This window comes from Ascaphus truei, chromosome 3 (genome assembly GCF_040206685.1).
Source record: "Ascaphus truei isolate aAscTru1 chromosome 3, aAscTru1.hap1, whole genome shotgun sequence".
In the NCBI taxonomy this organism is placed as follows: domain Eukaryota; kingdom Metazoa; phylum Chordata; class Amphibia; order Anura; family Ascaphidae; genus Ascaphus; species Ascaphus truei.
This window is the reverse complement of record NC_134485.1, coordinates 291,360,345-291,384,007: the sequence shown is the minus strand read 5'-3', so window position 1 is coordinate 291,384,007 and position 23,663 is coordinate 291,360,345. Positions and strand designations below refer to the sequence as shown.

At 42.5% G+C, this 23,663-nt stretch overlaps 1 protein-coding gene across 4 annotated transcripts in view; it reads right to left on the bottom strand.

Moving 5' to 3' along the window:
• The window catches only part of DACH1 (dachshund family transcription factor 1), a 466,035-nt gene that overhangs the window by 104,098 nt on the left and 338,274 nt on the right, over positions 1-23,663 (bottom strand). For 2 of the 4 annotated variants that reach the window (XM_075591024.1, XM_075591025.1), the window contains one exon: positions 18,642-18,833. The exons of the other annotated variants lie outside the window; for them this stretch is intronic. In XM_075591024.1, the coding sequence (XP_075447139.1) occupies positions 18,642-18,833 (192 nt within the window). The remainder of the gene's footprint in view (positions 1-18,641; positions 18,834-23,663) is intronic. 4 annotated transcript variants of the gene reach the window in all.

Below are 23,663 nucleotides of genomic sequence, written 5' to 3'. Positions count from 1 at the left end.
TGAGGATAGGCTTTAAAATGTGCAATTATAGGCAGTACTGAGCAACTCAGATCGCTCCAGTAATGATGAGGTTAAACAGCCAAAAATCGTGTTATAACTTTTCAAAGCTTTTTGAAACTTGCTGTTTCAAAGACTTTTTCTTGTGGCAGTCACTTTGTTTGTCTCATTCTATAAGGACAACAAATCCTAAACGCTGGCAAGAATGCATATGTTTATTTCACCACTGCTCTGCAATTATTGAACGCCACTTAATTATAGCAACAGATGCTCGAGTGTAGCAACCAGAAAAATCAAACGCCTCATTTCCAGGTTATTTTTTTCCATTGCTTCTGCCAGCAGCAGATGTGTGAGCCCCTTGTGCTCTGGCATAAATACTTATCAAATCCTAACAGGTCACCTATGTCACAAACAACATTTCAGATGCAACTGTTTCACCTGATAATAGGCTCTGAAAACAAAACTGTGAGCTGTAAATACATTGTATTACGAATGAAATGCCATAATGTGAAATTGCTTTTTCTCCGACTACAACAAAAGTCCTTGACAGTTTCTAGCAGTGATAAATCACCCTCCCATTAATTGTCTCCTTTCTCATTGTAAGGTGAGCTGCTAAAAGGGGCAGTCAACAAAAATGACTTAAAGGAGAAATTTGGCAAAAGAAAGACAATGAAGTAAAATGCCATTGCTCAGATTCAAGAAAACTGTCAAAGAGCAATCAAAATATATTTAAGCTGATGTCTTTGTTATAGAGGGTAAAAGGTAAGGCTTGTACAATACGCATGTGAAAGAATGGGTGCGAAGAATATAGGTCTCTTCTTGTTTTTTAATGCTATAGCTCTTCTTAGGAGTTATTGTAATATTATTATTGGTTACAAAAAAGACAATGCTAACATTAAAGTGTACAACTTTTGAATCATTGACTACCATTCACCCTTTTACTTTGTATATCAGAAAGGCAAGCTTTTTTTCTATATCATTAATACATATGGGATGAATAAAAATGACAATGTTATGGATATTTGTTTAAAACTCTAAAACTAAACATTGTGAATACAAGGTCACAACTCTTTGTAACACATGGGGCAACATTTTCATGTTTCATGAACTAATGTCTTCTTTTCATTAAGACTTTAAAAGTTAGTTGTCCTCATGTACAGCCCACTCTTGATTTTCTTTGCAAATCATCAAACTCTTGACCAGATTAGAGAATGGAGATGACTGAATAGTGACGAGTGCACTGATAGATCTCCCTCACTAAACTTAAACAGGAGGATGAAATTGGATCACTCTATCCATCACCCTAGCTTCTTGTTAGAGAATTTCCCTCCATACTGGTTTGACTCATTCATTACTGTACCTGACTTGTGTTCCAACTCAGTCATTTTGTCCACATACCAGAACTACAACTACTTTGTACTTTTTTTTATGATGGAAGCTTTCTTTTGCAGGTCTTCTTTTTTACTATGACCTTCATGCACCAAAGGAATAAAATATAGATGGCCCCTCCAATTGTTATGGTTGACGACCCACACACACTAATATAGGTAATTTCAAAGATTGAATGCATCATAGACTTAATTAATCTATTTGAAAGTTAATTAAAACTTTTGAATAACTAACAATAGTAGTGTTGCAGAGCACAGCTTCTTCTGGCACTTTCCTGTTATCCGGAGCCATATTCAAAAACCATATTCAAAAATGACGAATCTACTGTACACAATAACTGTACTGTAGACAATAAGTTCACTGTTCACGAATCTACTGTACACAATAATAACTTCACTGTACTTCACAAATCTACTGTAAAGATCGAAAAATATCGAAAATATCGAAACGGGCTCTATCATTTACTCAGGTAGTTGGCGTGCTTACAAGTCCGAGGAATTGGAAAAGGTCGGATTTGAGCATTTCAAAGTCAATCATTGGTACAACTTCATTGATCTGCACACTGGCGTCCACACACAGAGCGTCGAGCGAATGTGGGGATCAGCTAAATGGCGCAACAAACACCGAGGAACAGCACGTCATCATTTAGAGTCATATTTGGCCGAATTAATTTGGAGGCAGCACGTGGGAGACGAGGACGTATCTGAGTCACTGTTGAAAGCACTGAAACTTTTTTGGCCTCCGGAATCTCAATTATAATTGGTATAAATAAATAAATAAGTTGTTTTTAATAATAAATAAATAAGTTGTTTTTAATAATAAAGAAGTTCTTTTGAATATGGCTCCGGATAACAGGAAAGTACCCCTTGTTGCATCACATAACAATCTCCCCTGCTAGGGATCCTCTCTAAATGAAACATTATCTTATTAATAACACTGTTTAATATTAGGGACATCTATACATGATACTATCTTATATAATGTACTGTACATATTGCCACAGTGTGACTATTGTTGCATTTTAGAATTCCATTGTAGCAGTGTTGTTGGAGTAAAAAGTATCACAACTACTGAAATACTCATTTCTGCACAATCTAATTTTAGATGCATACAGTAGTTGCTGAAAATGAATAGAGCATGGTAAAGGCATTTAGCGAATGCGGGGTTCAGTATATGTTGTTCACGCACTGTATGAGTTAAATATCTTAGCACCTTTTAATAAATGAGATCCTTTGAGCCTTCGGCAAAAAGAACCAAGCAGAAAGGAAAGTGAGGTTGACTTACTGTATAATGTATAAATGTAAATGCACTTTGCTGCAACTATTATAAATGACAGTCTGTATGCGCTTTGTAGTAAGTTAGAGAAACAGCATTGCATTCATTACTTTAGGGTCACAATAAATAACATATATATATAATAAAATAATAAATTATAATAATACATTTAGTATGGAGTGATTTAGTAGCAAAGGGATATGTTCTGAATAAATTAGAACTATATTTAAACTAGCTTTCCCTAACAGAGGAAATTAGACACTACAGTTTACTTTTAAAAAGATGCTAACTATTTTAATCGTTTCTGAACACTAAAAAATTATCATCGTTGGACATTTAAAGCCTGCTTTATTTTCAAAACATTTAAAATCTCTACAGGAATAATTCCTTTACTTTTTATTATGTGGAACTTCAAAGATTTTTCAAATATATGATATTCATTCAAGTATCCACTTATAAAGACTAGAAAATTAGTAATTATATTGTCACAGTATGTTTTGTGTTTTATGAAGCATTTTATGTGATGGTTTTTGACTGGTATGCCAATTTAGGATTGCTTGCATGAAGTTATGTAATTACTAATGGATTATTCATTAGTGAGATCTGAGCTAAACACATCATACGAAAGAATGGTCAATTACAAGTTGTACCCTCTATTGACTTATACACAACTTTAGTTTTAGAAACTGCGGCTATATCAGGGACATTCTTTGGGTGCTATTTTTCTAATGCTGAATCTCCTACAGTACATGTCTCATTTTTACTGTTTAAGGTTTATTTCCTCCCAAGTGAGGTCAGTTGCATCATCAGACTGGAATTTAAGCTTCATCTAATTTCATCTGCCATTTTGTCTGTCCGATGAAGCACTGTTTCCCACATAAAATGACTCAAATTTAGAGGAAGGAGGGAAAATAAAAATGACGATGTCACCATTGAGAGGGGTTGCGTCATATCTTACACTGAGACCAAGGGGTACGTCATGCGAAAAAAGTTCAGAACCACTGTCCTAAAGCAAAGTTACAGTATGTCAAAGATAATATACTACGACAAAAAGTTACATTGCAAACTTGTATAATGCGTTAAATTTAATCAATGTGCACAATTGTATGTCTTGCACCTCGTACTAAATGAACTCCTAGCTATCTTTCGGACTTCAAGATTAAGATTTCTTAAACTACATAAATGTTAACTGAATAAAGGGTTTAAATATATTTTTGTTCTGGCGATAAGCCAGTTTAAGAGCTTAGAAACACCATATGGAGATAGCATACTTGCAAGTTCGTCTCTAGAGGATTTCAAAATGCCTTTAGCTTGTGAAAAACAGCAATGTTATATATATATATTTTTTTTTAACATTTCCTATATTTAGAGATTAAATCGCTCACTGCACAAATCCATTTGGAGCAGGCGAGAAGGTGAAAAGGATAATCAGTACAGTCACTGGTCCGTGTTTCCTAAACGTTTCTGAAAACATTACTGTGTGTAGGCATAAAATTAGCGGCAGGACCTTAAAAAAAGGCTGGCATTTAGCATGACTTTTTGGAAAGTGACACCCTCATTTTTTTTCTTGCAGGATATCATTAAATTTCAATCGCCCTATGGCAGTGCCTTTCCATTAATAACCAATTCAGTGTGTCACTTTGGCTCTCCATTGAAATAATGAGCCTGTGCTTCGCTTTAATAAATTTAAACATGTTCTCAAGGCTAGCAAAAATAGGAAGCTGCAGATGGGCTGAGAAAAATACAATTCATAAATCCTTACCTGCCTGAGATTGTTGTGAGTAAAACAAAGTAACACTCATAAAATATGAAACAATCACAGCTCTGTGACTAAGGCTGCGCTTATAGTGCCGGCGACAGCGACGCGACGGCACGCTGCGGTCGCAGGAAAAATCTAATTGACTTGACTTCCAGCGATCGCGACCAAGCCGTCGCTCTGATTCGCGGTCGCTTCTACTATATGCGCACGCGACGGCGGCAATACATTTGTTTTGCCGCGACGTCGTGTCGCCGTCACTATAAGCGCAGCCTAACGCTTCATTAACAAAAAATTCACTATTTACTATTATAACCAGATCTGGTGGGTGGATTGATATGACAACATTTTCTTTTTAGGAAATGCACTTTCATAATTAAATGAATTCTCTAGCCAACTGAAGACATGGCAGATACACCTATCAGACATTTGTCTTTCTTGAGGAAACTTCTTACAGGTGATTCTTGAAAATCAGGGCACATAATATGACGTTACGTAAAACAGGAACAAATGTTATGTTCTGATTTATCATTATATTAACAAAGCTAATTATATGCACAAATACGTTAGCATAAGCTAAATGTCACATTATCAAAGTGTTAACTTGACATCAACTTGCGTTAAATAACATAACAAATCATTATTGTAAGTTTTGGCGTTACTCTTATTAACACCCACAAATAGGGTGCTTGCTGGAGTGGAGAGAGAGTGAAGAGGAGAGGTGGGAAATAACAATGGAAATAAGACAATTAATTGAATCATAGCTAACTCTGGCATTACACCCATTCAGAAACTGCAAAAGTCCTATTGTATTTGAGTGTCTGGATGGGAGTAACACCAGGTTTAGCTCTGACTTAACTAATATAACGTTACTTCCCAGAGTTAGCCATAACAGAGTTTAGTGAATTGTGGATGCTATGATAACGCCTTATTTGCGTATTATTTGCATTTCATTATAAACCCTGGTTTAACATTATGTTATTCTCCTCTGTAAATACATTGTTACTATTAACTTGATATTAATTTAGATAAGATTAACGTCACATGGTGTGGCCTAATGCAGGGAGGGAATCCGGGTCCAAGTGTTATTTTGGTAAATACTGAGAGTAACTACTACTGTACACTAATCCAGGTGTTATTTGTTGATACTACTGTATCTCAAGATGTTTCCTCGAAAATAAGGCTTTAAAAAAGAGAAATACTATATATATATGTAGTATAGTATATTACTATCGTGAAGAATTGAAGATTTATTTCGCCATAACGGGAAATAAATCTTCAATTCTTCACGATAATTTGAGCGTGCTGACTTTCTATACTTACCCTATATCTCCCTGAAAACATATATGACATAGACATATATGTCCATGAGTTAAACATGAAAAAAGAAATGCAGCAATTTTGTAGAAAGCATATATTTTTTAATCTATATAAAAATGGCATAGGTACGATTTAGTTCCACTGCTTTTTACTGTGCTAAGAATTGTACAAATATCATTATTTGCTGTGCATGCTACAGCATTAGCAAACTGGTTAAATAAAATAACTCGTTAGCGCGCCAGGGTGTGGACACACCCGGCAGGTACCGTTCACCAAGCGTGCACCAACACCGGTATAATAAGGCGCTGATCACGCCTAGAAGGGTGGGCATTTTTTGGGGACACTTATTGGGTGAAGTGATCAAAGGACACCTCGGGTACTGTGGACACGGTGTGGGGGTACACGGTGGTGGGACAACGCCCTGCACGGCGAGGTAAGAGCTGTAACCTCTAGTATTGCTATTGCATGTATTTGTTTATGGCTATTGCTCACAGTAAAGGTTGTTCTTATAATCTGTGGATTGTTATTATAGTTCCTGCTCTGGGTTATCTCATCCAATTTGGATCCCGTGCAGGTGGATAGCGCTGCCACTCAGTATCTTTGTTACCCCAGTCTCCCAGTAGTGGAAGCTCAGCCCTGTGAGCTGACAGGTAAAGCCAGCACCAGTAGACCCTTCACACTAGAGGGAAAGAGAGCTACATTTGGGTTGGGTTAAGTGATGTAATTAAGTATGTAGACTTAGGGTTGCAGTGTATTTTTTATTTGATAATTACAGTAGTACAATATATATGTTCAATATAACTTAAAATAAAATGATCACAGAAAAGAGAGCATAATTTATTTCAGTTGTAGCTATACTGTATTTTAGTAGTTACACACTAGTTTACAATATTTGTATACTAATGGCGCTATATAAATAAAGACACATACATACATACTTATTTCTGATGTTGCATTCAAACACACACAAAACATTTTGTCTGCAACTAAATATTAAATGGATGTTGCCCAATTGTTTATAGATTCCTTTCTATATAGTGCGGAAAATAGCAAGTGTATAGTTTTTTTTAAGAATTCTATAATGTCTTTATTTTAAAGAGAAGAGATTTGAGATGATGGATTTCACAAGTGGTGGGATGAACTGTGCTATTTATATGTTATTCTGTAACTCTGATTTGGTATGGTGTATTGCATGCCCATTTAGAAAATGAAACTAGGAATTTATGGTAAACACAATGGAACACATCCAAGTCGTTCAAGAATTGATTTCCCGGAGTAATGAATACAATCTACCACTCAGTTTAGGATTCGTAGATTACGAAAAAGCATTTGATTCTGTCTACACATCAGCCGTTTTAAATATATTAATAAAACAAAGTGTTGAAGAAGCGTACATTGATATTACAAGGAACATTTATGAGAATATTTCATCAACCATTAGATGATATGAAGACACAAGAAGGATAAAGATAAGCAAGGGAGTTTGACAGGGAGGCACTACAGTATGTCACCAAAGTTTTCCATAGCAACATTTGAAGAATTGTTCAAGACATTGGATTAGAAAGAAAAAGGAATTAAAATCAACAGTTAATACTTGAGTCACCTAGAATTAGCAGATGACATTGTTATGAACTCCAGCAACAAGTAAGAAAGTGGGCCTCCATATGAATTTCAGCAAGACCAATGTGATGGTCAACAAATGTGTAAACTCTACACAGATTGAAATAAATGGAAGAACTAGAAGAAGTTGAAGACTATGTCATCCTTGGATGGAGTGTACAGTATTTAGAAGAAAGAAGACAATTTTGCAAGGGAACCTTCCACTGTGCCCCAAAAGGAAAGTATTTGATTAGTGTATCTTGTTGTGTTCACTTATAGATGTGAAATGTGGACCTTAAATGTGAAGATAATTCATAAGCTTCAGACAAATCAGAGATGTGTGGAGAGATGTAGGCTGGGTATTATCTGAAGGGACAGGAAAAAGAATGAATGGGTTTGGAAGCAACAAAAGTCTGTGTCATCATCATATGATTGATGTAATTAAAATGACAGTGGGTCAGAAATATCGCAAGAAGAAATTATATTGGACATAGATGGTATTCAACTGAATTCCAAGAGATAGCAAAAGACCAAAAAGATGACCAAAAGTAAGATAGGACGATGAAATAAGAAAAATTTTTGGAGCAACGTGGAGAAGAGAGGCTTGCAACCACAGTACCTGAAAGAACATTTGGGGAGGCCCTTCATATAGCAGTGAACCAATAAGGGCTGAATATGATTATTTATATATATATATATATATATATGTAGCGGTCATGTAAAATGCCAACAGTCATCTCTCCTGTTGGCAGTAAGGCCTGGTAAGTGTGGGCATGCCAGCAGTAATTATGGAGGTTTCCCCTCACACCCTGGTGGGGTGCCCTGTGTATGGCTGGGACTGGTCACATGCTCTGACTCCATGGTTAGTGATGTCAGAGGTGTGTCAGCCTCAGAAGCTTACATAAGGCACAGCACTGTGTTTAAAAGTTAGTTCTGCTGGAGGAGGAGGTTTAGTTCAGTTGAGGAGGAGTTCCAGCTCTTGTCAGAGCTGAGGAAGGAGTTCAAGTTCTATCAGAGTGTCAGTTATGTTATAGTAACTCCATGGGAGGCTGTGTCCAGGGACCTGGCACAGTACAGTGATTCCTTCGGGAATAAGTGAATCCCTGATCTAGGTGATATACCTATCTAAAGGGAGCACGGACGAGATGATTGGCTGAATATACCCATTGTGGAGGGCAGCTATGCCCACCGTGACAATAAAGATGGAGCGATCAGAGAAACCCCTGTGTGTGAGAGTCCCATGATTATACAGCAGTTTGCACCACTGAGGAGTTCCTCGTCAGGATCATCCCCATGCGGACGCAGGGACCCTGGTGAGGTGGAGGCGCTGCACTGGAACTAGGTGAGACTCAGCACACTACCTCAGCTGCCTGTCTGACGGGTCCTCCCCACACACCATCATGCGGGAGACTCAGGAGTCCTGTAGCCAACAGGTGCACCATTAGGCATATCTACACTGTAATGGGGTCCGGTTAGACCACAGGGGCCAATGTGAGATTGGGTGGGTCAGGCCGGGCCAGAAACACCGTTACATTTGGAGGCGAGCTGCTGAGATCAGATATGTCATCAGGACAGGCTCTAGCTAGGCACACTGGGAAACAGGGAGAGTGTCTGCTGCCACTCTGTGCTGCGTAGGGACGGACCTAGGGGTGGTCAGGGGGCTGACGGGATATTGTCAGTTCGCAGGGACAACCTAGGGGCCTGAAGGGAGTGAGGGGTCTGGAGCCAGGTTATAGCTGACCGAGTCACCTTGAGGCAGTGCTAGTTGGTAGGATGCCAGAAGGGATAGCCTGTTAAATTGGTCAGGAATCCTGGAGAGGGTCTGCGCTAGGCTGACCAAGACAGGTAGACGCCCCAAGTACTGCATGGCAGAGCCAGAGTATTCTAGCCCATTCCAGACACTCACCGTAGGGAGCACAGACTGGGAGGAAGGAGTCACAGCAGACACTGAGAGAGTGAGCCTAGCCTGAGGTAGTGCAACACTGGGTCACACCTAGATAAGGTACACATGTGGTGGTGCATCTGAAGCTGATCTTTATTGTACCGGTGTGGTGGCTGCCCCGCAGAGTGGAGCCCCATGTACGACAACTGTTACGAGAGAGTGGAGGATCCGCGTGGTGCGGGGAACATGAAATGGCGGACAGAGGCTGATGGGGAGGGCACCCGTGGCGTGCAACCCACTGAAGAGCAGACTGTCGCCGAGTTGTCATTGACCAGGCTGCTCTGGAGCGGAGCGAAGGCTATGGCTGCCCCGTTTTTATCCTGTATGGGACAGCGAGGGGCCACCCTTGAAGAGTGTGAAGAAATTGTTATAATTGGGGGAGAACCCCGTGAGGAGAGCCAACAGATGGACTTTTTGGGCTCAAAAGTCAACCAAAATGGCGGTTCCCGCTTGCTAGGGAAACCGCATGCGACAGTTACAGAAAATGTGGCTGGTGCAGGACTTGCAAAAAGCTGGCCAGGAATGGCGCGAACAGCAGAGCCCCGCCCTGAAGGGGGGCATGGCGCGAAAGCTATGGCTGCGCCGGGATGGACAGTGACTAATTCAGCCCCTGTGCTGAGTCAACCGCTGAGTTTGTGGGACCCTCCCCTGATTTCTACCAGGGGGAGTGACTTTCAACTATGGCCTGTGGGGATGCACCCACTGGGCCCAGGGACTGATATTCAGGCGGCGCCACTACAAAAAGTAGTTCCGGCCGTAGAAGAGCCGTGCAAAAAGGATGGCTATCTTGCACGAAGGGCGGCTGCCAGGAAAAGGCGGGAACTAGCCGCGGGAAAAGACCCCCACCCTTGTGGGGAAATTGGCGCGAAAACGCTAACCGCGCCCACCAGGACTGAGAAAGGCGCGGCCTTAATTAAGGGGCATGATATTCCCCTGTGGGACCCGGCCATTATTGCAACCCCTGGGGGCGGGTTCCAGCTCTGTCAGAGAAGGGAGGAGCCGAAGCAGGGAGTGGCGGATCCAGCAACTTCCATCAGTCAGTTGCGAGGAACCACTGAGAAGGAGAGACCTGTACAGGAAGTGGCTCCTGTAAAGAGAATGGCCTGCTCCTCCACTGTGGGCACAATGGTCTCTACACAGCCCTACTCAGTGCCCGGCGGGGTGCTAGTAGTGAGGGTGGCCAATACAGAGACGGTGGTTGGGCTATGCCTACAATGCGGGCTGCCCGGAGGCACGGTCAACACGGCGGCACGTTGCCCTCATTGCGGGACTTTGTACCTGTGGCCTATGCCCACATTCATTCCTATACAGCCTGCTGACCCCCCGGTGGACGTGACAAGGCACTCCGCCGAGTCCACGGGCGCGCTATGGATCAACTGCGCGAGTCCCGGAAACAAGGGACTGGAGCCGGTCAAGTCGGCTGGGTCACTGGCGATTGAGGCGGCTGAATCAACCCCCGCGTTCGGGGAAAAGAGACTGTCACCCCGCCCGGAGACCCCTAAGTCCGAGCGAGGGGATTACTCAGACGAGGACCTCCGTGAGCTGGCGGTGGTAAAAGCGGAGCTGAAAAGGCATACCGGGAGAACGACACCCCGTGGGGTGAGTGGCAGGACGTCCCCCGCAGATCGGCGATCCGACCGACGGAGTCCCGCCATTCCAGGACCTGGCGGAGACGGGAGAGAGACGCCTACACCCCTGCGGACGGGTAAGCCAAGCAGCCCTATTACTTACTTGGTTGCAGCCGACGGCGAAGCGCTGGAAGGGCCGCGCCAGGCCCAACGCGCACGTGGAGAGACGGCATCACTTCCGGTGGCGACGGCGGAGCAACCGGATGTCGTCATAGAGGAAGAGATCCCGCATGGGGGTCCCACGCGAGATGGCGACGCTTCCGGTTCCAGGGAGGACGTCACTTCCGGTGGCGACGGCGGAACTCAGGAAGAAAAAGCAGCGACGCTTCGGCGATCGGGGGAAGGTCCCCGATCACTTACAAGGCCCAGAAATTGGAGAGACGATCTCAGGACTGAGGAGGGTGAGACATCATCCTTGGACCAGTCTACGGACAGCCAGGAGCGGGTCGTAACCCCGTGGGGTCCCGTTCCGTGCCCCTATGCCCAAACCCCCGCCATAGTTAATACCCCTACCCCCATCACACGGTCACTGGGTTCACCGCCTAGCCTGGAGTACGTGGACAATTCACCGGGGGGCGAGGGAAGACGGACTGGGGAAAGGCAGCGCAGTGGCGCTACGGAGGGCGATTCACGGGGAGGGGGAGAATTGAGGGTAGCAGATACAGCACCCCAACCGGCAGTAAAGGCTCCGGGGTCCTCGAGGTGGTTCAACTCGCGATCCACAAGGTCGTCAGGGGTATTTTCATTTGACGACGACAGGGAACCAGGGCCTAACCCATTTAAGGAGACCCGGTGGTGGGCCCCGCTATTTGAAGGGTACTCCGCGTGGATGGACCGTACTCGGTTCCTCATCCGGCGGGAGGACGTGGTAGATTTCTGGTGGAAAGAGGGAGAGTTTACACCCGAGCAGAGGGACAGGGAATTACAGAAGAGGTGGTTCCAGCTGGAGCGTAGAGACATAGCGCCCATGGGTCCCGACACACTGTCAGATCCAGTCGATCCTGATGAGCCCCTATCATGGGTGTTACCTGGGAGGGCAGGTAATGCTGATCTGACCAGGGTCAGTAGGGCGGAGAGGGCTATAATAGTCAAATATAAAAAATCCCATGGGTTGGAGTATCCCTATGTTCCGGAGCCCCTGATGGATGAAATTGAGGACAATAGGGAAACGTGGCTCCAAGAAACTATAGAGCTGTATTTAGTCAATAGGGGGAGCGCCATTGTAGGTAAGAAGGCGGAAGAAAGGATAGACACCCTGATGCGAGTGTGGAGCATAGGGAGAAATGTTCACAAACATAGGGTGACCTATGTGCCAGAGAGAGGATCGCCTAGGCATTATTATGTCACGGTCCTGGATATGGGTAACAGGGAGGTGAGGAAACCCGACCCAGATCACTATTTTTAGGGGGTACTAACGCATCACGCGGGTCTGTGGCTGCTGGTCCGGGCGGGCTTGGCGGATGACTGTATTCATGTGTACTGCATTATGAGGAAATTTGTGTGATGTTAATTATGTTTTCCGTTACAGTGCTTCCTGGAAAGAGGTATACAAATTTAGGTCCCAGCGTGGACGATGGGATTCACCAGGGGGAGAATGTAGCGGTCATGTAAAATGCCTACAGTCATCTCTCCTGTTGGCAGTAAGGCCTGGTAAGTGTGGGCATGCCAGCAGTAATTATGGAGGTTTCCCCTCACACCCTGGTGGGGTGCCCTGTGTATGGCTGGGACTGGTCACATGCTCTGACTCCATGGTTAGTGATGTCAGAGGTGTGTCAGCCTCAGAAGCTTACATAAGGCACAGCACTGTGTTTAAAAGTTAGTTCTGCTGGAGGAGGAGGTTTAGTTCAGTTGAGGAGTTCCAGCTCTTGTCAGAGCTGAGGAAGGAGTTCAAGTTCTATCAGAGTGTCAGTTATGTTATAGTAACTCCATGGGAGGCTGTGTCCAGGGACCTGGCACAGTACAGTGATTCCTTCGGGAATAAGTGAATCCCTGATCTAGGTGATATACCTATCTAAAGGGAGCACGGACGAGATGATTGGCTGAATATACCCATTGTGGAGGGCAGCTATGCCCACCGTGACAATAAAGATGGAGCTGATCAGAGAAACCCCTGTGTGTGAGAGTCCCATGATTATACAGGAGGTTGCACCACCGAGGAGTTCCTCGTCAGGATCATCCCCATGCGGACGCAGGGACCCTGGTGAGGTGGAGGCGCTGCACTGGAACTAGGTGAGACTCAGCACACTACCTCAGCTGCCTGTCTGACGGGTCCTCCCCACACACCATCATGCGGGAGACTCAGGAGTCTTGTAGCCAACAGGTGCACCATCAGGCATATCTACACTGTAATGGGGTCCGGTTAGACCACAGGGGCCAATGTGAGATTGGGTGGGTCAGGCCGGGCCAGAAACACCGTTACATATATATATATATATATATATATATATATATATATATATATACCTACTATATATTAATACCTACTGTAATTTAAGCAAAAAGGCTCCAAAAATGCCATAGTAGCTCAAAAGATTTTAAGATCATAAAGGAAGATTTCATAATAAAAACTATTTGGACTGGGACTAAAAAGTAGGACAACATCATTTTAAAAAATAGCACTATGTAGATCTAAACTTTAACATTGTTGTTAAATAAATATGTACTGTAGCAGCATAACCCTGCAAGCTGTGGATATAAGAAAAATAGTTCACATATATCACAATATTGAACGTGCAATTAATATTTGGATATGGATTTTTTGTATCATCATATATAGAATGTATTTTTATTTAGTTCAGAAAGTTTAGGAGAAGTGCTTGAAATTGAAAGCCCATTTTAAAATATATCATGGTTTGTTAGCATCTGCTACTCTTTTCTAAGTTATTTAGAAACGCCAACTGAAGAAAACTACCCTTAGATAATCTAAAATGCGTTGTTGTTAGTTTCCTTATCGCATGCTGATGATATGCTTAATTGTAAAATGCAATTGTTTCTTCTAAAATAATAAAACAGAAAATTATATGTATTGTAAAAACATGTTTGCATTATGCCTCTCAGGAAGTGAGGTATGAAATAAAAACTGACACATTGCTATATTTTCTACTTCCATTTGTGTGAAGTCTAAGAAAGAGTTTTTTACATTTGTCAAAGATTGTTAGCCAGTAAAGTACTGTACCCCACGCAAGACATTATTTGGATATTAGCAAAAGTTGAAAAATGAATGCACAGTGATATAACATTTGAATACATTCTATTTTTTTTTTTTTATAACTTGTATTTTATTGTGAACAAATGCATGGTATACAGAGTGAACATTATATGCATGCACAATATAAAATAGCACATGTAATGTGGGCTTTGGATCACATATATGAGAATCGCACAACTTTTCGAGCCCTACTCGGTCGTGCGAGTGCAGGTGAACAAATAATAAATAATAATAATGAAAAAAAAAAAAAAAGGGAGGGAAGGGTTGGGGGGGGTAGAAGGGAAAGGGGAGGAGGTAAAGGTGGTTGGTAGGGAAGGATATAACAAGGCTAGTTTTTCTTGAAGCATAGATGGCCCATGAGTTGTAAGGCTATAACTAGGGCTTTATTCAGCTTTAAGTAGTTGATCCCATTGTGTGTGTGGGGGTAGTTATTTTACTCTCCTGTAGGAGAACGCATTTCTTACTATTAAAGCCAAATTGTGTCATGCTCTACCCCAGGGATGTCTGTCTGTGCTAACCAAGGGGTCCAGACTTTTAGACAGTTATCGCCAGTATCATTAACTAAACTTGTTAATTTTTCCATCTGGCAGATAAACCAAATACGATTCCGAATCTTTTTAACGTGGTTTAACTCCTACCACACTACTACCAAATGCCACAAAACAGCTGGAAAAGGCAAAAGCTGTGTTTGTTTATCTAGTGTTAACATTAAGGGCCAGATGCACTAAGCCCTGTTAAATAAGGGCAAATAATGTTAGGTTCATTAAAATGGTAACAGCCTTTATTTTACATTGTATTGTATTGTATGTCTTTATTTATATAGAGCCATTAATGTACATAGCGCTTCACAGTAGTAATACATATGGTAATCAAATAAATAACAGATAATATAAATAACAGATCTTGGGAATAAGTGCTTTAGACATTAAAGTAACATTAAGGAAGAGGAGTCCCTGCCCCGAGGAGCTTACAGTCTAATTGGTAGGTAGGGAGAACGTACAGAGAGAGTAGGAGGGAGATCTGGTAAGTGCGTCTGCAGGGGGCCAAGCTTTATGTATCATGTGTTCAGAATATCTACAGTGCTATTCATATGCTTCTTTAAGCAAGTGTATCTTAAGGTGGGTCTTAAAGGTGGATAGAGAGGGTGCTAGTCGGGTACTGAGGGGAAGGGCATTCCAGAGGTGTGGGGCAGTCAGTGAAAAAGGTTTAAGACGGGAGAGGGCTTTAGATACAAAAGGGGAAGAAAGAAGACATCCTTGAGCAGAACGCAAGAGTCGGGATGGTGCATAGCGAGAAATTAGGGCTGAGATGTAAGGAGGGGCAGAAGAGTGTAAAGCTTTAAAAGTGAGGAGAAGAATGGAGTGTGAGATGCGGGATTTGATCGGAAGCCAGTTTAATGCATCACTAAAAGGGTACTTATATAATTATAATAGTTTGTTCTTGTATAGCGCTGCTAGTTTTACATAGTGCTTTACAGAGACATTTTTGCAGACACAATCCCTGCCCTGTAGAGCTTACAATCTATGTTTTTGGTGCCTGAGGCACAGGGAGATAAAGTGACTTGCCTAATTACAGATGCAGCCTGGAGTATTAGAACTCTTGCCTTTTAAATTCTGGGGCAGTCTCACAGTAAATACTACAACAGGCCTGCACAACTCGTAAAGCGAGAAGGGCCGAACTGCTCCAAGGAAAAAAAAAAATTGGGCCGCACGGATAAAATCACCATCATCATCATCATCATTATCATCATCATCATCATCATCATCATCATCATCATCATCATCATCATCATCATCATCATCATCATCATCATCATCATCATCATCATCATCATCATCATCATCATCATCTCTCCTCCAGCACCTCTCATCATCATCCTCATATCAACTATATATATCAACTCATATCCTCACTATCAACCTTTGCGTTACTCCCATCTATCTCTCATACTCCCATCTCTCCCCCTCACCCACACACATAATACTCCCCCTCCACATCAAACACACAATACCCCCCTGCACACCATACACATACCACCCCCCCTGCACCTCACATCCTTCTCCCCCTGCACCTCACATCACTCTCCCCCCCTGCACCTCACATCACTCTCCCCCCTGCACCTCACATCACTCTCCCCCCTGCACCTCACATCACTCTCCCCCCCTGCACCTCACATCACTCTCCCCCCCTGCACCTCACATCACTCTCCCCCCCTGCACCTCACATCACTCTCCCCCCTGCACCTCACATAACTCTCCCCCCTGCACCTCCAATTACCCTCCCCTGCACCTCCAATCACCCTCCCCTGCACCTCCAATCACCCTCCCCTGCACCTCCAATCACCCACCCCTGCACCTCCAATCACCCTCCCCTGCACCTCCAATCACCCTCCCCTGCACCTCCAATCAGCACCTCAAATCACCCCCCCTTTGCACCTCAAATCACCCCCCATGCACCTCAAATCAAAAGAATGTATAATTCCTAGGGGACACATATACACACACATACACACACACACACACACACACACACACACACACACACACACACACACACACACACAGAAGAAGGACAGACAGAGTGGGACTCAGGTGAGGCAGTAACATGTATCTGGCTGCAGTAGAGACCTGGGCTGAAGGCTGGAGAAAGCTGCTCACAGCCGTGCAGTGCGGGAGGGCCGCTTCCAGCAGCGCGTGCCAGGCTGGGGCCGCGTTCCGACCTGCGCAGCCCCCTGGTGCACAGCCCACGGTGTCCTGCAGCAGAGCGGTCCCCTGGTACACGCAGCCCATGGTGTCCTGCAGCACAGCGCCCCATTGGTACACACACAGCCTGCGGTGCAGCAGCCTCTGCCAGCGGAGGAGGGCGAGAGGAAACACAGGAGGGAGCGCCGGGGAAGGACTTGACTTGCGAGTTGGGGGCACAGCATGCTCTACCACAGTCATCCAATCCTCTGCCGCAGAGGAGCTGGCTGTTTTACTTCCACCTCCGTCCCACGTTGCGAGCGGGGGGGCGGGGGGGGGAGCGGGCCCTGCGCATGCGCGCCAGGAGGGGACTCGCTGCCATTATTAAACTTTTTTTTAATTTAATTAATTAACTGGCGCCCGACCGGAGTCATCGCGGGCCACACAGAGAGGCCAGGCGGGCCGTATGCGGCCCGTGGGCCATATGTTGTGCAGGCCTGTACTACAACATGCTGCAACATTGCTGCAACATTGCCTCAACATTTCAGTGAGATTCTTAATGGCCCATCGGATTAACACAGCGGGGGATTCCTGCAGTCCCATTCAGTTTGAATGGGACTGCAGGGACCCCCCCCCCCCACTGTGTTAATCCGATGAGCCATTAAGAATCTCACAGAAATGTTGAGGCATGTCGAGGCATTTACTGTGAGACTGCCCCAGAATCTACCACAATTTCCCAGGTGTTCTAATTCTGGTGGCTGCATCTGTATATTCAAAACCAACAGTTTTTAAAGTGAAACGCCTTTGCTGGCACCTGCCTAAATTCTCCTAAACCTCCTTCATGGAGATGAAAAGGTGTCGCGATCAGGTGCATGCATGATAGTGTATGCACCCCCGTTGGCTCAAAATTCTCACAGCATTAAAAGTCCCTGATGGAGACGAAAAAGCAATCAGGCGTGTGCACAAGCGCCCCCGCTGCCTCAAAATTCACACAGCACTCAATGTTCTTCATGTAGACGAAAATGCAATCAGGCGCCCTCGCTGGCTCAAAATTCACACTGCCACTCATTACATTCATGCAAGAAACATTCAATTTAACTCTCAACACCAATCCAGCCATTCCACTAACAAGACAAAAGGTGAAACTGGGGCGCCCCCTACTAGGTATAGAGTGTAGAAATGGAACGCCTGTGGACTCGTGTAAAACCAAGGCAAAGAAAAATATACTGGCCCTTGTTGTATTGCTGCAACTGGACCGAGAAGAAGGTGAAGCCTGAGATCTTCTTATAGCGGCAATGGGAATGTTGTGGTGGTCAGCGCAAGATGTTGAACTCAAAAAAATAAAAGATAGTAAAATACACGGAATTAGTGCATGTTATTGATAGACATAATTGGTCTTAAGATGCAGAGGGGAGGGAAAGGTGGAATGGAGAGGGTAGGGGTGGGAGGGGAGGGGGTTGGGGACAAAGGGTAAAGAGCAATGGGTGATACTAGATATAAAATATTGGAAACATTAAAGCGTAAGTTTCAACGACTCACACGGCCTAATGTGAGACTCCACCCTCAGAGAAGAATGTAATTGGTGGAATATTCCCTCTATATTAGAGGTATACTAAAGAAAAGAAAACTGACACAGCCTTGTGTGAGCCCCTTCCCTCAGTGAATGATGTCATCAATCTGATAGGAATCAGTATCGTCTTTGCTTTTTCCAAATTCTCTCAGTGGAGGCAATACGTGAGTGGCTCCTCTCCCAGGTGCTCATATGCCAAGAAATGGGCAAAGCCTGGATTAGTAGCGAATAAAAGTTTGTTACATCAATAAAGTATAAAAACTGTAAAACACTCACACAAAAAGTGAACAAACAGCCCAGCGTCAGCCGTAAGTCTATCAAGCAGACCCTCTTCTTCCAGTTGCACTCCCTGACGAAGCATCATTTGCGAAACGCGTAGTTCCATGCCGGAGCTCATTGTTTGAGGGACCCAGGCAGCCACCGGACTTCCGGAAAAGATCCTCCCTTCCGGTCCCGCTGTCGGACGCGCTATTGGGAGAATTTGGAAAAAGCAAAGACGATACTGATTCCTATCAGATTGATGACATCATTCACTGAGGGAAGGGGCTCACACAAGGCCGTGTGAGTTTTCTTTTCTTTAGTATACCTCTAATATAGAGGGAATATTCCACCAATTACATTCTTCTCTGAGGGTGGAGTCTCACATTAGGCCGTGTGAGTCGTTGAAACTTACGCTTTAATGTTTCCAATATTTTATATCTAGTATCACCCATTGCTCTTTAACCTTTGTCCCAACCCCCTCCCCTGCCTCCCCCTCCCCTCTCCATTCCACCCTTCCCTCCCCTCTGCATCTTAAGACCAATTATGTCTATCAATAACATGCACTAATTCCGTGTATTTTACTATCTTTTATTTTTTTGAGTTCAACATCTTGCGCTGACCACCACAACATTCCCATTCCCCTAACAAGATCAGGTTCAACAAAAGATGCAGTCTTTCATTGGTATTCAGATACTTTACAATACAAAATATATGTATCTTACTTTAGTTATCATAAGTCAATTGTATTATGTATTCCAACTGAAACTATGGGAATTTCTGCAGAAAAATAAATAAAAAGTCTTTCATTCAATCAATAACATCAAAATCAAAGTTTCACTTAGGCTGAGTCCACGCTAGTGCTGAGTGTGCAGTGCTTGACATGTTTACTTCTTTTAATCTTTATCCTCATACCCCCGCGCATGCGGTGCACGCGCGCGCTCTCTCTCTTGGAGAGACAGTTCAATTTTACTTTCGAGCGCAGAGGAGGGTGACATGACCCTTCTCTTACCAATGACAGACACACAAACAGACACACACATCCCCAATCCAGACAATGACAACACCCCCTCCCTTAATAGCCATGCCCCCCCACTCCTGCTCTCAAATTATTCTAGAACAGCCAAGTGCTTATGCTTGGAAAGTTGGTGACATCACCGCTCTCAATCATGAGCGCGCTGAGCGCTAGCGTGGACACAGCCTTAAAAAGCGTGTGCTCAGCACACACACCCTCTTTTTTACTTCTAAGCACAGTCCTAATGTCAGGTTAAATAAGTATTACCTTGTGTTAGCATCAAACAACTAGCTGTTATTCCAGATTTACCTAAAGGCAATATTACTCCCATCTTGGTCCTGAAATCTGCATTTTGCTGGAGAGATTAAAGGGGATGGGGGGAGGGGAGGGCAGGGGGAAGGGAAGGATGATGTAGAATGAGGACAAAGGGGGAGAGGAAAGTGGTTGGGGGAATGGGTGGAAAGAACCCTAGAGACTAATATACCTCCCCAAACATACCTGTATACAATATGTGGAGAGGTACCTCTCCCCTCACCCCTCTCTCTCTAGTAAAAAGCATATTTCAGGGTCTGGATGGGAGTAGCACCACCTTTAGGTAAGGCAGACGTAATGCTATATTATTTGAAGCTAACGCAAGGTAGTGCTAATTTAATTTGGCGTTAAGCCTATGCTAATGAGTTCAACAACGGCCACTGTTTTTGCATATAATTACTTTCGTGAATATGCATTAAACTCAGGGAAAATATGTCCGTTATGATTTCAGTTAATCTACTGTTATTTGCACTGACCTAACAGAGCAAAGTGAGCAAAACTTTTTTGTTTAACGTGTTTGAAACAGATGATTTGTTGAGTATTTCAAAGATGGTTTCATATCTATTAGTCAGTAAAGTATTAAACTTTTCAGTGGAAACCACATGTGCAATGGGCAGGAAATTATACATCTTATCTTTGAGGCAATCAAATAAGGACCATAATAAATGCATAATAAATCCTAACACACTAACATTATCAAAACAATTTACATTCTGTGTAATATGATGATGAATAAAAAACATTGACAGAAAATGAACAGGTGATAACTGGACATTTGAAATGTATTCCCTGTAAAGCATTCTGCCAAGTCAGTTTAACATTCATCTTCAAGATGTCACCAGCTTCAGTGAGCTTACTATAGCTGATACAATGTCTTGATAATGTAATGTACTTTTTCAAAGAAAATTACTTTACTAATATGAGTATCTTTGTAGTCCTTATTTGTCTGATATAATGATTTGGTGCTGGATGCTTAAGTAGCAAGCCCAAGAGAATAATAAAACATTAATCATCCCATTGTTTTAAATACTTTCCATACACAACATAAACATGCAATATTTAATTACTTATTAATTCGCTGTCATGATTTGTCAAATCATCCGCTTTCAAAACATACTATTCTGCATAAGCTATGGGATATGTGCAGATGAGGAAAGAGTTGAATGGGCTATGAAAAAAGACATTGGTGCTGACAGAGCATTACATGAATGTTTTCAACGCTTTGATCCATTTCAAGCGTACTTTTCAGAATTTGTTTTTGCAATACTGCATCAAGCAATGTCATAAAATGTAAAACACAGTCATTTGTCATTTATTTTGTCGTTTATGAAAATACTTGTTTATTTCAATGTTTTACTTTACAGTGTAGAAGCATTAAAGAAAGATCTTGCTCTTCCTAGCTCTCTGTCTTGCAGCCAAGGTCATGGCTCAGCAGCAGACTATGCTAAGAGGCGGATTCTGATGTATTGTAAAATACATTGTAAATACGATGTAAAGAAGAATACATTGTTATAATAAAAGGTAACAGTATGAAAGTATCTTATATCTTTTTTACGCCAACAGAACACAAGACCCCAGCAAGCTCTTTTTGGGAACCCCTGAGCCCCCACAAAATATATGTATGTATTTAAGTGTCAAAATGGAGTGCTATTGAGCGTGGCATATGTATACAACAGACAACAGAGAAGCCCAATGCTACATCCAGCATGACAGAAATACACAGTAAAATACTTATATATTCTCTTGAAAAAGGGCCATTTAGTTTAACCCTTTGGCCAAAGAGTTGTAAGCTCCTTCCCAGGTTTTAAGCCCGCCCCTCCCCACTTCCCGAGTTAGTAGGTCTTTTCATTCTACTGGATATAGATCCAATGTGGTCTTTCTCCCTCCTAATAGAGGTAAATGAGAATTTTAATCCTAATAGAGGTTTATTAGTATTTTATCTGGTAATGTTACGACTTGCGAACGGGTGTCTGCCTTGTCATGGCTCGCAAGCTTACAACGCTTTGGCCAAAGGGTTAAACTAAATGACACATTTTAAAGAGAATATACAGGCAGTCCTCGTTTTACAACGCTTCGTTTTACAACAAATGGCTTATCCAACGCTATGCAATGCATACCTATGTTCATTTTTGCAACGCCAAAACGGCTTATCCAACGCTCTTAAGACGCTTTGCAAAGTTGTTTATGTATATATATATATATTAATATTATACTATATAATATATTATATTTTTAAATTATATTATATATTATGTTATATTATATATATATAATACAGTATATACACTATATAATATATTATGTTATATTATATATATATATATATAATTATATAGTGTATATACTGTATTTAATTTAAAGTGTATAAACTATATAGTGTATATACTGTATTTTTTTTATATATATATATATATATATATATTTATATATATATATATATATATATATATATATATATATATATATACAAAATACAGTATATACACTATATAATTTATGTATGTGCTGCATATCTTAGTGTCTGCGTAAAATATTTTGTGTATTTTAGTATTAAAAATGCCTTCTGGAACGGAACCTTTCATTTAAACAGTGTTCCTATGGAAAAACATGTTTCGCTTTACAACGTTTCGCTATCCAACGCCATTTTGAGTAACGCATTGAGTCGGATAACCGAGGACTGCCTGTATAAGTATTTTACTGTGTATTTCTGTCATGTTGGATGTAGCATTGGGCTTCTCTGGCGTCTGTTGTATCTTTTTTACGCCACAGTGCTGTAATTTCTCTAAAATAAACAGAAGATCTCAGGGTATGATTACAATTGATGCTGGGCTGTCTGCTAGATTTACTCTTTGACTTAAAGAGGTTTAAATGCCATTGCCACACCAACAGGATTGACAATATATTGAAGGGTCAATTCATGCGACTTAAAATAAATTGTGGTCTGGAAAAGGATTTTAGGGAACAATCTAAACCATTTGTATCAAAAGTTTATCCAGATAGGATACAGTGCTGGTTTACTGTCCTAGCCCTGAATGAGGTTGGGGAGATGGACAGAGAAACATTATTACTGTATGTAGCAAAACTAAAGTTGATAAATTTGCTACATGTGATGGTAATGCCATCAAGGATTCCTTTGTCACCAACTATAATTCTGGTATTTTTAGAATACAGACAATTTTCATAAAATATTGGAACATATTGTCTAATGATCTGATCTTGGGTCCACATTTAGCAAACCTAGTTTTATCTATAGGAATGCTAAAAATCTCAAGAATGTCCTTGCTCCAAGTGACATTGGACCAAGAACAGCTTAACCCCGTTATAGTGCGGTCCTCGGGGGCCACCCGCGACCACCGCGTTATAAACGGGGTTGCGGGGAAAAAATGGCTGCCGAAATTTATTTATTTTTGTGGTGGTACCGTGTTTGCCGGAGGGGGAAAGCAGAGAACTCTCCCAGCGTTCCCAGACCCGGTGGGGCAGCGGCAACAGCACACAGCACTTACCCGGCATCTGGCAGCTCTTCTCCCTGTCTCTGCTTCCTGCTTCTACTTCCATCTTACGAGAGAAAGCTCCCTTAAAGAGACAGTGTGTCTGTGTGTGTGTGTGTGTGTGTGTATGTGTGTGTATGCGTGTGCGTGTGCGTGTGCATGTGTGTGTGTGTGTGTGTGTGTGTGTGTGTGTGAATTTGACTGTGTGAGACTGTGTGTGTGTGT